The 17923-nt window shown below is 39.6% G+C and overlaps 1 protein-coding gene across 3 annotated transcripts in view; it reads right to left on the bottom strand.

Annotated features, from left to right (window-relative positions):
- Positions 1-17923, bottom strand: part of LOC144671979 (uncharacterized) — a 70262-nt gene that overhangs the window by 16796 nt on the left and 35543 nt on the right. For all 3 annotated transcript variants that reach the window (XM_078533918.1, XM_078533916.1, XM_078533917.1), the window contains exons 3-6: positions 17043-17190; positions 13352-13404; positions 8207-8320; positions 3111-3167 (exon numbers count right to left, since the gene is read on the bottom strand). In XM_078533918.1, coding sequence (XP_078390044.1) covers positions 3111-3167; positions 8207-8320; positions 13352-13404; positions 17043-17190 — 372 coding nt within the window. The remainder of the gene's footprint in view (positions 1-3110; positions 3168-8206; positions 8321-13351; positions 13405-17042; positions 17191-17923) is intronic.

Genomic DNA, 17923 nt, shown 5'->3' with positions numbered 1-17923 from the left:
GCAATGTGGGGAGCTCTCCCGATTTGCACCATAAAGGTAAGCCCATTAACTTTGTTTCTCTCTCCACAAATATGTCCACACCTGCTGAGCTTTTCCAGCATGTTGTTTCAATTAGGAAACTAATTTGACAAAGATGTGGGAATTCATTAATAACATAAGGGCGAGTATATCAGGTGCAAAGAAGATTTGGAGAAGGAGACAACACCAGCATAAGGAATAGTTAGTTCATAAATGGCAGCAAACTAGGAGGAATATTATACGGCCTTGATTAGGTTAATAGTGCATGCCTGTAAACATGCGGAACATGGCGAATAACGTTGGTGAGCCACAAAAGAATACAATGTGGTGGTGATAATGAAGGCCCGGTTTAAAAAAAAACGGAGAGACTGGATGCTCAATATTCCTGAATACAAGAAAAGATAGGGGAAAGTTTATAAGGAGGCAGAATACTTCAGAAGGACATGACAGCACTGGAGAACATAAGAAAATAAGAAGTAAAAGCAGGAGTGGGCAATACCGCCCCTCGAGCCTGCTCCACCATTCATTACGATCATGGCCGATCACATTTCGGCCTCAATTCCCATTTCAGGCCCTCTCCCCTTAACCTTTCAACCCATTACTGTTTAAAAATCTGTCTATCTCATCCTTAAATTTATTCAGCATCCCGGCATCCACTGCACTCTGAGGGAGTGATTCTCGACCCTTTTAGAAAAGTGATTCCTCCTCATCTCAGATTTAAATCTACCACCCCTTAGACTAAATCTATGTCCTCTCGTTCCGCAGAAGGGGAAACATCCGCTCCAGATATACTTTGTCTATCCCCTTTGGCATCTTGTATGCCTCAATTAGATTTCCTCTCATTCTTCTAAACTCTAGCGAGTATAGGCCTAAATTGTTTAATCACTCTTCATAAAACAAGCCTCGCTTCTGTGGAATCAATTTAGTGAACCGTCTCTGAACCACCTCCAGTGCAACTACATCCTTCCTCAAGTAAGTGAGCCAAAACTGTACATTGTACTCCAGGTTCGGTCAACGAATGTGACCAATATAATCAATTTAGTTAGAACTAAGAAACAGTGCATAATTTATTACACAACCTGGCGTGTCTTATAGGTCACCAGTTAACGGGGAGGGCATGGAACAAAAATAAATTCCATAGACATTATCGAGAATTATAGCGAGGTGCAAGAAGCGGGATGATAACGGTAGGGTCAAAGGGCGATTCATTATCGTAAGGTAGACTGAGACCATAGAATTCAAAAGAGAAGACATTTTGAAGTGTTTTTAAGCGTGTTCAAGATAATTTAAGCTATCAACAAGGAAGGAGGCTGTGTTTGACCTTGTCTAGTTAATTAGGTAATACAGCTTGTTCAATTGTCAGTGGGGAAATATTACTGATTTTATGATAAGGTTTGATTCGTTATATGCAATCTGGAGTTAAAAAAAAAGTTCAGGAGGCCCAACTTTCAGAGGGCTGTGTCGGCTAAACTGGAATCATAGATTAGAAGGCAAAAACTGAACAATAGGCTGCCGTCAAGTATGTTCAAAGGGGAAACGATGAGGCAATTAAGTCTCAGCTACCTGGGTGATGAGAGAGAGAGAGAGAGAGAGAGAGAAAGGGACTAAGATGACACAGAGGATGAAATTACAAACGTCAGGTGGGAAATGCATGTGGGAATCAGGAACAATCTTGGAAATTCACATGGACAGTGAAAAGCGATATAGGGGAGCAAAGGAGGGAGCATGAGAAGAGATTGACAGCTGGCATTTGATACTATTTCCAATATCGTCTAAAAACATAGCGATAGCAAAGTGATATAAAGAGGAGGAGGGAAGCCGTTTAGAGAACGAAAGGAGGGTCTCTACCCCGGGGCAGAGTGCGTGGCTGACGTACTAAATGTTATTTTGCATCTGACTTTGTCAAGGTAGCGAACGCTACCAACGTCATAGTGACAAAGCAAGGTAGTTAGTATCTTGGATATGTTAAACAAAATGATGAAGAGGGTATATGAGGCTCGCTGTTGCGGCCCACCGGGATAAGATCGGTGCATGTGAGAATGCTGAATAAATCAGAGCTGCAAAGTTTGAAGATACCTACTAAAAGCTGACAAACGTCTTAGATATATTCAATAAGTCAAAGCTAATTTTCTCAAAGCAGGTGGTTTCGAACTGGAATACGTTGTCTGAAAGGTGGTGGAAACAGATTTAAATTTGAATGGCAAAAGTTAATTAGACAATCTCATATAACAATAAAATTGTCAATGTGGGAATGGTAGTAGAGCATGATTAGCTAAATTGCCCATGCAAGGAGAAATTATTGACCCGATGGATTGAATGGTTTTCTTCTATTCTGTAACCATTGACAAATATGGAGATGATATACAGCATGAGCGGAATGGTAGCTGCAAATATGTTGTGAAATGAACGGCAAAACACGAAAGCATTGTACATTTTAAAATTTGCATGACCATCATTCTGTTACATTGATTTGACAGGGGAACTCGGGCATGAGGATTGACTAACAGACCTGGAATGCTGCTCCAAAATAAATGTCGTGAGCTATATCCAGGGCTTCCCCATGGCTTTGTCCAAAATATACATTACTTACTAATTCAATTCTCTGTAACTGGTTTCAAGTGGATTTTCTTTTCAATTCCGGGGGTCGTTTCAGAAATGAGTAAATATGGAGGGGGAAGCGGGGTGTAGGTGGTGAATGAAATGATAAAATATTGCCTTATATGTAATTGAGAGAATTTAAGTAGTAAGACAAGTGTACAGATGGCAAAGTCGAGGGGAAACCCTGAATATAGCTCCCGACATATATTTTGCCGCAACATTCCAGGTATGTCACTTAATCCTCATGACTTCGTGCTTCTGTCAAATCAATGTAACATACTGATGGTTTTGTAAAGTGTTTCAGATAAAACTCGAAATGACGAACACTGGAGAGTGATGCCTTGCACATTCGACGCTAATGTCAAAACTGCTGAATTAATCTCAAAATGACAACAAACTGACTGAAGGGAAATTTTAACCAAACAATTCTTAGTTTACATGTGTTGCATTTGCATAAATTAAGCTGAGCCAGTCAAAAATTATGGATACTGTACCTTGAATATTTCATGTTTCTTGAGAGGCAACATGGGAATAATTCCTATAACAGAAAACTGCAACAAAAGAAAAAAACTAAAATGAGAAATTCCTGCCACGCTCTCTTGTGCATCCGATTAAAACATTGCCCCATTTAAAGTAGATTAGTTGATGAAATTGTAGGGATTATATTTCATAAAGCTGCGCTCTCTGTATTCAGGCAAGTCAATTCTGAGGAAGGATATTAGTTCCATTTTACTTGCTGATTACAGCCTCAATCACTCCTGTGTCAGGTGCTGGATGTAGAAATAAGATTAAGTTTCCACTATAGGAAAGTGTTCCAAACAATCGTAGAATTATTACGCGTGTTGTCATTATCATTGTAATATCACTATTTTTTATTATTACTTTTGATATTATTACTATGTATCCATCGCAATGAGGATGATTGCCTCCATGAGTCCGAAGGTGGATGATGAGTCCAATTCAGGACAAGCAGGACATTTGTTATCATGTAATTTATCTGACCTTGTGTTATCACTGTGGGCCATGGTGTGTTATTATACCTACTCTCGCTTATCCCCTCAATTTTTTCGGTGCTGGGTCTCAAAGTGCTTGGACCCTTCCCACAGAAACGCTACTTCTCGCCTTCTCAGGTGCGTCTGTCCTGACTGAACTGGGAGCCTGGCACCTGGAACCCGATCTACATGCCCAACATAACTACGTGACCACTAATGGCGGATGAACATAGCTTCGGCAATTGCCGTTCCTGCTTGTGACACAACACTGATGTAGATGTTCTTGTTCTCCAAGTTAATTTGTAACATTTTCTGCAGGCAACGTTGGTGGCATGGCTCCAGTGCTTTTAGTTTCCTCCTCTATGATGTTCATGTTTCACCCTGGTTCGATAGGGGAGCACAGCATAGATGTAGGCTATCGACTACAGGCATAATTCCAAAATGATCCCACTGCCTCGCACTCTCCCATTGGCCATGAACCAAATTTGTCCTACTCTCTCGCCATTCACTGTAGCCCTTGACCAATCCCAATTTAATATTAATTCTTGTTCACTTCAATGGCCCTGTATCAATTCCACACTAATCTACTGGACCCACCCGCTCTCGGTAACTTTGTATCACTCCCAATTTAAATTGACTGTCCCGGTCGCTTTCATTATCCTGGTAGTAATCCCATTTTAGACACACTTTCTCGTTCTCTCTCATTATTTTTTATATTAATGATAATTGAACTCCTGCCTCACTCATTTCCATTAGCCTGAAATTCATCTGTTGTCTCCCACAATCCAGCAACAATTCCAAAATAATCATACTGCTCCAACTTTTCCCAGTATCAATGAATCAATCGGAGAATAAATCCACCGCCTGCTCCCCCATAGTCCTGTATCAATTATAAACAATTCTCAGGGATTCACTCTCTCAAATGACGTCTGTATAAATCCAACTCTGTTCCATTAGCCCTGAAACCATCCAGGCTACGTCCACTCTCTATACTCTATCAGAGCCCTGTATCAACCAAAACTGATCCCACTGTTCTTATCTGTCTGATTGGCCTGAGCGTAAATAGCCAAAAAAGCTTTCAGTGATTCTTCCTCTTATATCCCGAATCAATTCGAAACAAATCCAACTTCTACCTCTCTAATTAATCCTGGATCAAAACCAAACTAACTCATTGGCTGGCTCTCTCCCATAATTCCCTGTAATTTCCAATTTAATCCCAGGGCCCTCCTTTCTAACGTGCACCATAAACCTGATGCAAACTAATTCCACTGTCTCGCTCAACTCATTGGTGCTCTATCAATCGCCACCTTGCAGTATCACATATCCACTTATCAATGTAAATATCATCACCACTGCCACAGACTCCGCTCCTGTTCTGCATAGGTTGGTTGTCATTCATCCATATGGAAAGAATATTTGGAATGCACCGTCAGAATTTTGTTGAGGAGAGCTGAACTCAAATGCTGCACTTCCTTTAAAGGCTCACCAAGCCGATTCTGGAAATACAAAGTCTGTCACAAATGCCAAATATTAAATTGCCCCATGCTGTTGGCACAGAATAATTTCTGTTGCTGCCTGGTTTGCAGCACTGTATGCTGCTTTGGAATTTCTAAAATCGCATGCCGTCATAGCGGTGAAAGTTTGCAACCAGTGATGTTTCAACCTACAGCAGTCGTCAGCTCTAGTTCCCCATTTGCCATGGTTAATTTTGAGGGCTTTCATGCTTTTTTTTAGTAACACCATTGAATCGGAGCTTGTCCCTTAGCATGAGTTGCCTTCCTATATCGCAAATCCTTGGGCAAACGGCCATATTCCTTCCTGTGCATATGCTAAGCCGCTGAAGCCTTCTTTGTTTGATTAACGCTAGCATGCTTGATACATTGCCCTTTGACTGCTTGATCGATGACTTTATATTTCCCTATTGTACTAAGGACCCATCATAGATGGAAGTTATTGAACCTTTCTTCTTGGGAAGGATACGTTGTCCATGTTTCATTACCGTACAGGAATGTGCGGTGGATACAGGTGTTGTAACAAACATTTTGTTCCTGTGGCTCAGTACGTTATTTTTCTTCATGCCCGTTGAATTAGCAAGCCAAAGGTGATGACTGCCTTCCAAAAGCATAGTCAAAACAAACGTTGCTTGCCCCCTTAGGTACAATGTAGCAGTGTGTGCTGGCTGCTGCCAGGGGTGTGATGGTGAATCTGCTCACAGCTGGAGACACAGCACCAAGTCCCGTAACTAATGTTTTCTGAGACTGATGGTGAGGCTGAGCATGCCAGAAACATGGGGTGGACGATTCATTAACCTTTGAGGATTCTGTCTCGGCAAGCAGCACAGCATCATCAGCTCAGGAGATGGCACTATTTTGTCCTAGCTCTCGGTCCATATAGGTTGGGGATACCTGTTCGTCTGTAGATGTAAATGTTTCCATATTAGTAGAAAAGAGAACTATTAGAAAACAGAGTGAAGGTTAGACACAGCTCTGTTTCACCCCATTCTTGATAGCATATCTGTCAGAGGCAGAACTGCCAAAATTAATGGCACATGTACGCTCTTAAGGGTGGCCATGTTAAATTGTGAAGCTTTGGATGGCAGCGGATTTTCTCTACGTTCTGATGGAGGCCTTTCCTGATCACGGCGTCAAATGTTTTTGTAAGAGCCACAAATACAGTGTAAAGTGGTGTTTTCTGCCCTCTGCAATTATCGTGATGCTCTCATTGGGAGAAATTTATGTCTACCATGGATCCTTCTGCTCTGAAGCAACTGCTCTGAGTTCCAGAAAGTTTTGCTGATAGTCGACGGAGCCTCGGTTGAATTACGCTTCTAAAGGTCTTCAAAATGACGCTGAGCAGTAACATTTCCTGACATTTTTTGCAATCCTCTTGTTTACCCTTGTTCTTATGTAATGTTATCACATTTGTGCCATGCATGTGCTATGGGGCAGCTCTTTCTCTCCAGCAGAGGGCTCGGAATTGGGGCTTCCAATTCTTGAGTAGCTCAGCTCGTAGGCCGGCATTTCCATGTGCTTCCCTTACTGCCAAGGAGTCAATGGCTTTTGTCAAGCTAAAGTAATTAAGGTTCCACATTAAGCTCCTACAAGGCAGGTAGCTGAAAGATGGAGTCAACCACAGGCAGAGAAATGTTATTCTCCCGTGATTAGAGTTCAGAGTAGTGCTCTATCGAACAGTCCATTGCGTTTGTCCGTAAATGGGTATCTCCCTATTTGCGGGCTTCAAATGAGCAACTTTGGTGATGTTGTGCTGAGTGCACTTTTTATGTCTTCATACATGGCACAAATGTTATCCTTGCTACTACTCGTTTGTGTTTATTTGCACAGATTTACCCAATACGTTTTGCATAACAATTTGCAAGTCTTCTGCACAATTGCTTCGGCTAGGATGAGATGAATTTTATGGTAAGGAGGCAGGTTGTGAGCCATATGACCTGCGCTGTTCACTTCAATAACAGGTGCAATTTCTGCAAGGATGTTCTACCATCGACCCCTCTTAGTTTTTCTTGCTCGTGGCTCGATTATCACGGCGTTGGCAAGATGAACAAAATAGGCAGCAGCTGTTAGAACTGTTAGCACAACATGGACCAATGCGTTCTTCCAGGGTAGACATCGGCAGAGATGACATGGCGTTATAAATTTATATTTTATAAAATTATAAATTTCAGAGGCTCTCGGGAAATCCCTTCCACTTTAGGCCTCACTAGCTAATACTCATTAAGCATGAGAGGCTGCACAGTTAATTATCTATAAAGTTACAGGAACTTCAGATCGCAAAACCATCTGTTTATCGCAAACTAAACGCACTGTCTTATGAGACCCCATAATCATTTATCAACGCTAAACTAAAGCACTTACCGCGATATCCCGCTCTATGATTTGAAACCCGAACTAATCACACTGCCCCATTCTCTCCACGATTCCTGTATCAAAGTGAAACAAGCCCATAGCCCTGAATAAATCATAAACTAATCCCAGTGCCCTGTTCCCTGCATTAGCCTTATATCAATAACAAACTAATTTCACTTTCCTTTTCTTTCCCAACTGCTCTGCATTAATCATAAACTAATCTCACTCCCCCTTTTCTCTCCACCGTCCTATATCATTCACAGCCAAATCTCGCTGCCCTGCCCTAAACCCAGAGCTCTTTATCAATCTTCAATTAACAACGTTGCCTACTCTTCCCCGATGGAGTAGAGCAGAGCCAAATAAATCCTACGATCCGATTTTCCCTGCATCAATCCCCAAACAATAGTTTTGTTCATGTTCCGTTTCCTCTGTACAAATTGCAAATTAATCTCACAGCGGACTTTTTTCCCCCCCTATGGCGCTGCTTTTATCTCAAAATAATACAATCGGCCGACATTCTCTGTCGCCAAAGATGTGGTGGATTTGTACAATCTCCTGTTTACCTACAGTGTTGGAGTGCCTAGCAGCCACTTGTAAACTTTATTAAAACTTGAAATATTTATTAGTAATTTCTGTTACCATTCGATAATGTTACAGGCTTAGGACATGAAAGGCAACGGGGAATAGTCTGTTCGTTATTGTTAACAAACGAAACGATTGATTACCCAATCTTACCAGAACCCCAGGCCACCATGGAACTCTTAGTGGTATCAATGGTCTGTGGGACATAGTGATTGCTGCGGTCGTGGCCAAGATGATGATAATCAAACCTAAAGCAATCTCCATCATCTGTGGACGAGAAACAACAGTAATAAGAATAAACAACAATGAACGGATAAAGAGGTGAAGTGACTCGCAAAATCTCAATGATTCAAAGAGTCATTGGGCAGCCAAAGTGTACATATACTTCGTGTGGGCTGGAGGTCGTGGGGTGGGGGATGGAGCGGTTTGTGGCTTTTCTGAGGACATCACATGACATCTCGACCTTGTACTAAAACTCGGCCTCTATCCGCAGTTGCTGCGTGATCTGCTGAAAATTTCTGGCAAGCTTTTTTTTCTATTTCAGATTTCCAGAATCCACAGTATATCTGTTCCTTTATTTTTAAAATAAATGGCCTTGCCTTCAAAAAAGGTAGATGGCAGGCATGAACGTCTTTAATTTGTTTCCAGTACAGAATCTCATTGTTCAAAGCTTAAAAGATGGAAATTAAATCTAAAATGATTTGAAAACAATTCATAGGAAATAATATTTACATCTTTAATAGATCGATAACATTTTATATAAAATGGCATATAAATCGGCCATGTATTAGTCTAATTTATACAGAAAATATTCCAGAAAATTAAAATAGACTGATGATGTTTACATAGGAATGTTCAGAAGAATCTAATGGATTGCTCAAATTTACAAGTTGTGTAATCACCCATGAAATAATAATAATTATAGAGGAATCAACCGGTGACGGATAATGTGTATGTAGAAGCGAATATATGAATCTACAATGGAGTGAAAAATCTTAGTAGGAATGAAATATAAGTCTAGTATGCATTGCTCGAATTTCTATAGAAATGTATGCTGAAATATAGAATTGATTAATGGCATTTATTTAGGAATGGAAATATAATTAATAACGGATGGATGATAAATAAATACGCATGAGCATTGACATCTACAATAGATTAAGTTTCTGGCACAGAAAGAGGCCACTTGGGCCATCGTGTCTGCATTTGGTCTGCTGCGTTTTACGGCACTTGAGGTGTTTTGTTTGTGTCCATATGGATATGCAGCAGATGCAGGTTTGAAGTATGCCATACATTGATAAGGTTAATAAAGAAGTGGATATTTACTTCTACCATAGATTGGCAAGTTTCAGATCGGAAAATGCATTGACATGAAAAACGGATTGATAGTGTTTTCAGTTGAAAGTCCAAGGAAATCTACTATGTATTGGTTACATTTATATAAGGAACACGTTAAATATTTAATAAGATGGAAGTAATATATAAGAATAGATGCTGACATCTGCAATGGATTGATTGAGTTTTTTTTGTTCAGTATGATACTTAAAGGTGCAATGGATTTAGGTAGGTTTGTTCGGAAAACAAACATTGAAAACGGCAGCCAATCGATAACATTTATATCGAAGGGACAATGAAAGTTGTAATAGATTGCTAGTGCCTGAAATACGCATGGGTGAATGAGTCTATATAGGAATATAACTACGATGCACTGTGCATACTGTATGAATAAAGCTTATAATGGAATTAACATTTGATTCCACAATGGATTGATAGCGATTATTTGGAATTTGCCACTGAAATATTCGAGAAATTGATAGCGGTTATCTAGCTATAGGCATTGACTTCAGAATAGACACTGTAATATGCAATGGTTTGGGAACATATCTATAGGAATGGATTGATGGCGTTTCTTTATGAATGTGCTCTGTAATCCATCATCGACTGACACTGTGTATATAGGAATTGCACTGCGAAAATTAATGGAATAATAGCAAGTGTTATACGAACTAACATTGTAATCTAGCATGGATTTGAAAGTTATTTTTTTAATATGAATGGACACTGCGATGTACAGTGATTAAAGGGTTTATATATGAATGAATAATTGGACCTACGATGGAATGATCGTGTTCAATTAGGAATTGACATTTAATGGCATTACGTATTAATATTGTTTATATAGGAATAGGAGATTATATTTACATACGAGCGATAGTGTTAATTTAGGGTTGATAAATTAATTCTAAAATGCATTCAAAGCGTTTATGTAGGAACCAACACTGAAACCTGCACGGATTTTGACTGTACATATACGGGCATTTAATTGCTACATTTCAATTGCATCCTTTATGTACGAATGGACTGTGACACCTATGATTGTTAGCACTTATATAGGAATGGTCACTAAATTCAAAAGATTACTCAGTGTTTGGATAGGATTGGACACTGACATTTCCAATAGATTTAAAACATTTATATAGGAATGAACACTGAAATATATATTGAATTTGTGGTGTTTATATAAGAACGGGCAGTTTATTCTAAAATATATTGATAAAGTTTATTTAGGAATGGACTGATTGCGTTTACATAGGAATGCACACTGCCAGAAATAATGTACAGATATTGTTTATATAGGAATATATTGCACTATTGAAGGAATCAAGGTGTTCAGATATAAATGGACATTAAAATATGCAATTGATTTCTGGTGTTTCGGTAAGAATAAGAACGCTAGCAAAACAACTTCATAACGTTTATTTCAAAACAGACTGTATAAGTTATAGCTAGCTAGCTGGTCAGGAAGGTGGCTGATATAGTCAATGTGTTATAAACATTCATATAATAATAGATGTCAGTCATACCGTCTACCCAGATCAGAACCAACAGTTCCTCAATTTCATTGAATGGCACTCCCTAGCATTCCTACACTGAATGCAAAAGGGAAATGGCCTTTTTGTTCAGGGTGGCAATCACTGCATCAGAAATCTCCAGGGATATTGTTTCCTCCTTCCAGCAGACAGGGAATTAAGTGCATTTGATGCAACCTGCAGCATGGAACATACTTCCAGGCACAGCCGACAGTGTTGTACTCTCAACATATGAGAAACAAGTTTCGGAAAACGCTAACTGGATCTAAGCTAACATCATTGTGATGGGACCCGTAATTGAAGACAAGCGATCCACTCTCATAAATTACAAGATACATTTGAGCGAGAGGACTGGAATTTTAGCACCTGTCGTGGTGGGACCCGCTACAGAAAATTCGGCGTCCCAGTCTAACGCCTATTGACTTCGGGCAGGAACGGACGATCCGGGCGGCGAGAGGGGCCAATGCAGTAACAGCCGCAAGCAGCAAAGTCCAGCAGGCCGTTGGATGCTGTACCTATGAATAATGATTACACTTGTCTCAGAACATCCAGATATGCCTTGACAGAGGTAATCATCGGGGGCTGCATGAAGAAATCCAAAAGACATGTACACATCAACAAAAATAATGGTTTAATTTAAACAAAAGCAGAGAATATCATCACCAGCGACATATAATCGGAGAAATGTGTGATACTCGACATTGAACTGCACTCTAAGAGAACACTGTTACTGGAAAAGTTCCACACACCATAAAAAACCTGTCTGTCCTGGAAGACGTGGGTATCAAACGGACAGTCGCTGAGAAAAATTATTGACTTGCTTGTCGTGGGCAGAGCTGTGGGTGTTGATGTTATACTGCCTGAACTTATCAAACATGGGAAGCCAGGTTGCAGCAAGTGCACTTAATTCCCTGTCTGCTGGACGGAGGAAGCAATGTCCCAGGAGATTTATGATGCAATTATTGTCACCCCGTACAAAAACAAATGCGGTCAGGATGGTTAAGAAAATATGGAAGCATCTCCGTGGTAAATGAGAACGGAAGCTGAAATCTGCAACTTAAGTCGGTTTCCTAGGAATAGGAGTTAAAATCTACGATGCATTCATTGTGTTTATATATGTAAAATATTGACAACCAGAATGGTTTGCTAGCTTATACATGGGAATTCTGAGGCAAATCTAGAATGGTTTAATGGCGTTTATAGATATATGTCAGGGATGCGTGTATAATAATGGGGAATAAAATATATACAGGATTGATATTGTTTATATAGGATCGAAATTTGAATCGCATAATATATTGATAACATATATATAGGAACGGGCACTATAGTTTACAAATGATTGATAACACTTATATAGGCACTAATCATTTAACCTCGAATGAAATGATAGCATTTATAGAACAGTAAAATCAAAAATGTTGATATAACAAAAGTGTTCCGCTAGAAGTGAACACAGAAACGATAAAACATTAACAAAGTTTAGATAGGGATGACAATTTATTTCACGATTTGTTGATAGAATTTAATTAATCGTGGATGCAGAAGTCTACAATGCATTCAGAAGTTTACATCAGAATGGGTATGTAATCCTATTATGGATTGATAGCATTTATACAGAAAAACAGTCTGCAATATTCAAATGATTGATAGATTTGAGATAGGAGCGTGCACTTCAATATACCAAAGATTTATAATGTTTATATAGAATATACACTGAAATGTGCGATAATTGTTTCCAGCATTTTTCCAGCGATGGACATTTATGTCTACAGAGGATTGTAGTTTTTCTACAGGAATGCGCGTTGAAAACTATACTTAGTTGAATGCGTTAATACATAAATTGACTGTAAAATCACGATTAAGTGTTAACTTTTACGTCGAAGTAGATGCTGAAATTTAAAATGAATATAAAAGGCACATATGAATGGACACCGAAATGTGCATTCAATTGAGGAATGGTAAATATACGGAGAGAGAACGAAAATGAAGAAGAAAACTAGAAATCGTGTAACACCTTACTTGTGAAAGATCTGACCTAAATATTTCAAAAATTTAGTGAAAGAAAATGAGCTACTAATCAGAGAAAACGATTTCATTTGAATGTCAGCAAGAAATTGGCAAAATACTGAAATGTGTTGAGCTGCTTTCTGGGTGAAAAAGTGGAATATTTTATGGAGTAAATTTAAGAGGTTATTTTCCCTCTTATATGCTCAAAGAAACACGTAGACTGTCAAGGAAATTTTGACATCTACATGACAAATGTCTATGGAACCGATTGCACTGCTAGTGGGTTAATTTTGTACCATTGTGTCAAATAAATGCGAAAAAATGGTGACAGGTTGCGAAACAAACTGAGAAATAAAACCGTGCCATTTGTTTTTGAATTTTGTATGTTTCTTTTTTCTGTTTCTTTTGAAATACTTACACAGGAATTTCGCAGCTTTGAATCGCGACCATAATCTTTGGATTGTCTTTCACCTAGACAAAAGAACCCCACATTTCACACAAATAAAATTAGAATAGAAGGGGGACCTTTCTATCAGCAATGAAACATGCATATTTTTTCAAAGCCTTTCGGCTGTGCAAATATCTAAACTATTAGTTTATTACAGATCATGGGTCCACCCATTCACCTGCCCAGCACTCATTCACCCACGCAGCCACTGACATAAGATTATACGATATAAGAGCTGCAACAAGCAATCCAGCCCAGAAAGCCTGTTCCACCATTCAATAAGTTCGCTTCTTGCCTGCCACCTATAGCGTGTGACTCCCTTGCAGATCAATCAAATGTCAAGCCCAACCATGAGTGTATTTAGTGACCGGGCCTGTATTGCTCCCTGTGGGAGAGAATTACAAACACCAATTAAATGCTGAGAAATGAAGTTCCTCCTCAGCCCCGCCGTAAATGGGATGGCCATTATTTAAAATCTGCCCCCCCTAGTCTAGTTTACATAAATAATACAAAACCTTCTCAGCATCTAAGCCGTCAAGCACCTTCGGAATCATATGTGTTTGAAGAAGATCACCACTCATTCTTCTAAATTCCCAATGTCTATAGGCCTAACCTACTCAACGTTTCATCATAAGACAGCGATTTCATCCCAGAAATCAATGTAGGGATCGGTATCTGAATTTATTTAAATACGAGTGTAATCCCTCCTTAAGTAAGCAGACCAAAACCATATATCGCACCCTAGGAATCATCTTACCAATGTTCTGTACAGTTGCAGCAAGACTTCCCTCCCTTTATACATCATCCCCTTTGCAAATGAAGGGCAGCATTATAATTGCATTCATAATTACTTGTTCTACTTTAATTCTGACTGTTTGTAATTCATGTACAAGGATACTTCCGTACTTTAGCAATCAGCACCTTCTCTCCATTTAAATAATATTCTGTTTCTTTATTATCCCTGCCAAAGTGAGCAATCTCACATGCCTCCACCTTTTTACTTTTTGACATTTCTTTTCCCACATATTTAACTTGCCTATATTCCTTTCAGACTCCCTTTCCCCACAAACAATTGTTTTCCTGCCTATATTTGTATCATCAGCAAATCTGACTGTAATTCAGGCGATTTCTTAATCGAAGTAATTAAAATAGACCGTAAATCATTGACGGACCAAGACTGATCCATAAGGCACTCGACTGTCAGTTTACCAACCTGAAAATTAGCAATTTATCCCAAATTTCTATAGCTGTTAGTTAGGCATTCTTTTGTAAATGTTAATTTATCATGCCAAACACCATGAGCTCTTATTTTGAACAGGAATACTTTGCCTGCCACCTTATCAACTGAGTTTAGGAAATCTAAATACACGGCACCAATCTGAACCCTTCTTGTTCCAACCTCAAATTATTCAAATGCATATGTCCAGTGCGTTTTACTATTCCCAAAAATATTTTCTCAATGTCCTGCTTCTAGCATCCCCCCAACCCGATCCCGCCTCCCGAATAAAGAATTCTAGCATTTTCACAATGACAGATCGTCATATAACCGTCTTATAGTTTCCTATTTTGCTATCGCTGCCAGCACATTTTCCAAGGCCCGAAAATGACAGCAATCTGATTAAGATTTTTCAGCCTTCAGTTCCATTAGCTTTCGTAATATTTTTTTCTTTAGTTATTCAGATAGTTTAAAGTAACTTTTTCCCGTCCTCGCAGCACACACACAAAGACACACATAACAAACAAACCAATTTCTGGGCTTCTCGGGATGAAGACAGACATAACATATCAGTTCAGTTTTTCGACCATTTCGTTTTTTCCCATTAATAGCTCCCATGTTTCGCCCTCTAAGGGGCCACAACTCACTTTTGTTTTTGTTTATTCCCCCCTTTATACTTGCACAAGCTTTGTTTTGTCTTTTTTGTATGTATTAATAATTTTCTCTGATTCTCCAATTTCTCCTCGTTATTATAATTTTGGCCATAATTTGCTACGTTGTAAAATATTTGCCTTAATCGTTGCAACATTAGGCTTATTTTATTTCAATTTGTCATCGGAATTTACTCAGTTACCTGGCCAATATAACATTGCCAACATTGTGGAGAGTTAAAAAAATATCTCCTTACATGACCCTCACAGATTCTCTTTCATCTGATTTTTAACCTATGTTCGCATTACATTTTAGTTAAATTGTCTTCATAAACTTGTAATCGTCATCTTTTAACTTCCAGACTTCAGTTTCACAACCATAGTCCTCACTTTATAACTGAATGTGAAATTCTAACAGGGTGTGATCGCTATTCCATAGAGTTTCGTGTATTGTGACGTCATTAATTAGCTCTGCTGCATTTCACATTATTGGGTCTAAAAGAAACGCTTGTTCCCTGGTTAGTTCCAGAAATTATTGCTTGAATAAACCGTCCCGAAATTACCTATCAATGAACCAATAGATGAACCAATCATCTAGGTCAATTATGCCAATGTGTTTCGACCATTTTTAAAAATTAAATTTAACAGCTCATTTGATTGCTGTCTTCCCGTCTGCATGACTGTCTACCCGTCTCTGTGTCTGATTTCTGTTCATCTAACCGTCCGTCCGCCCGTACTTCCATCTATCGAAACAATCATCTTTCCATCAGGTCAAATATGGGCCCTCCTGATGATTTGGAACTACTGCGGCCCTCAGCTGATAAATCAGTACTTTTCCATTTTGAACACCATTTGGAAAACAAAAGCACTGAGGATGACAAGGGCAATTTATAAGAACCATAACTTCACCGAGTACATGAATGTGTGGCTACTCGATTAGGGCAGTTTCTGGTTGCTTTGATGCAGGGTGTGGCTCAGGTCTGAACCATCCACACCCTTGGAACGTGGAATACTCTCCACTTTCCTCGATTTCTGCACCTGATACTGCATTCGATAGGTAGGTAGCATGTGGGGAAAAGCAATCCACTGTTTCAGCAACCGATTCGCCAACTTTTTTTATTATTCATTCACATGATATCGGCTTTGCTGGCTGGGACAGCATTTATAGCTCATACGTCAAGGCCCTTGAGAAGGTAGTGGTGAGCTGCTTCCTTGAACCGCTACAGTACATGCGGTGCAGGTATTACAATAGTGCTATTAAGAAGGGAGTTCTTGGATTTTGACCCAGTGACAGTGAAGGGAAAGCGATATGTTTCCAAGTCAGGATGGTGAGTGACCTGGAGGGGAACTTCCAGATGGTGGTGCCCCCATCTACCTGCTGCCCTTGCCTTTCCAGATTATAGTCTTTGTGGGTTTGGAAGATGCTGCCTAATGAGCCTTCCTCAGTTTCTGCACTCTTTCTTGTAGATGGTTCGTATTGCAGCAACTGAGCGTCGGTGGTGGAGGGAGTGGATGTTTGTGGATGTGGTGCCGAACAAGCAGGCTGTTTTGTCCTAGTGGTATCAAGCTTCTTAAGTGTCCTTGGAGCTGCTCTCTTCCTGGCGAGTGGGGAGTATTTCATTACACTCCTGGCTTATGCTGGTGTACAAGATTTGGTGAGTCAGGAGGTCAATTACCTGCCGCAGGATTTCTCGCCTCTGACCTATTGCACCGATGTTGCAATTTGTACTCAATAGTGAGAGCGTTCTGAATACATGATAACGAAAGACAGTTCTATAATATGTTTGAGGCTTACCTGAATTTGTTAAACCCTCTCCTACTTTTCCAGTATTGATTGGCTGCACTTTTGCCAGACCATGTTCCTGAGGATGCCATTTGGACCTTGCATTAAAGATAACCCTACCTTTTGATTTTTTCGCCTTTCCATCGGGCACATCGCCACCCTGCAAAGATAAGGTGAAGTTATGTAAAGTGCCTGTGGGATTTTGACGTCCTCACATCATAGGATTCAGAGCCAATTTTGAGACTCACAACTGCCATCCATTATTCTTCTAACCGTGGGTGTTCTTTCCTGTTATGGAATTTAATTCGGGATAATGGCGTTTTGTCAGGCTACCCCGTGACTCACCTGAAGGTTAGCTCTTCTACTATCGAGTAGCCACAATTTCCATTGATACGACATCAGGAAGAAAATAAAAACGTCCCGAGAGGCTTCACAAATGTGTAATGATCCAAACAAAATGTCACAGAGAAAAAGAGGCATACTTTATTAACGGTGTTCAAAATTTTAGAAGGGGTAGAAGGGTGTTTCAAAGGAAGAGAGTGAAAGAAAGAGGCAGAGAGGTTTAGGGAGGAACATTTTAGACCTTAGTTCTCAGATGGTTGAAGGCACTGTTGCCAATGCAATGAAAAATAGTGTGGGTGGACAAGAAACCAGATTTGGAAGAATGGGGATTTGTGTTGATAGCGCTACATGTCTGTGATGTTGAGGAGCACGTCCTTGAAGGGCTAGCGTGGATTAAATTGTTAGCGACCCTGTTTTCAAAAAGGGCCTAGGTCTTTGCCGATTTATCTTACTCTTAATCTGATAACAATTTGCAGACCATTCAGATCCATTTTGTATTTCTTTCCTACCTCCTTCAAAATTTCCCTTTGACTTGCGCCATCATCCATTTT

This window comes from Cetorhinus maximus, chromosome 35 (assembly GCF_964194155.1).
Source record: "Cetorhinus maximus chromosome 35, sCetMax3.hap1.1, whole genome shotgun sequence".
In the NCBI taxonomy this organism is placed as follows: domain Eukaryota; kingdom Metazoa; phylum Chordata; class Chondrichthyes; order Lamniformes; family Cetorhinidae; genus Cetorhinus; species Cetorhinus maximus.
The sequence above is the reverse complement of the archived record's forward strand: the minus strand, read 5'-3'. Positions and strand labels throughout refer to the sequence as shown.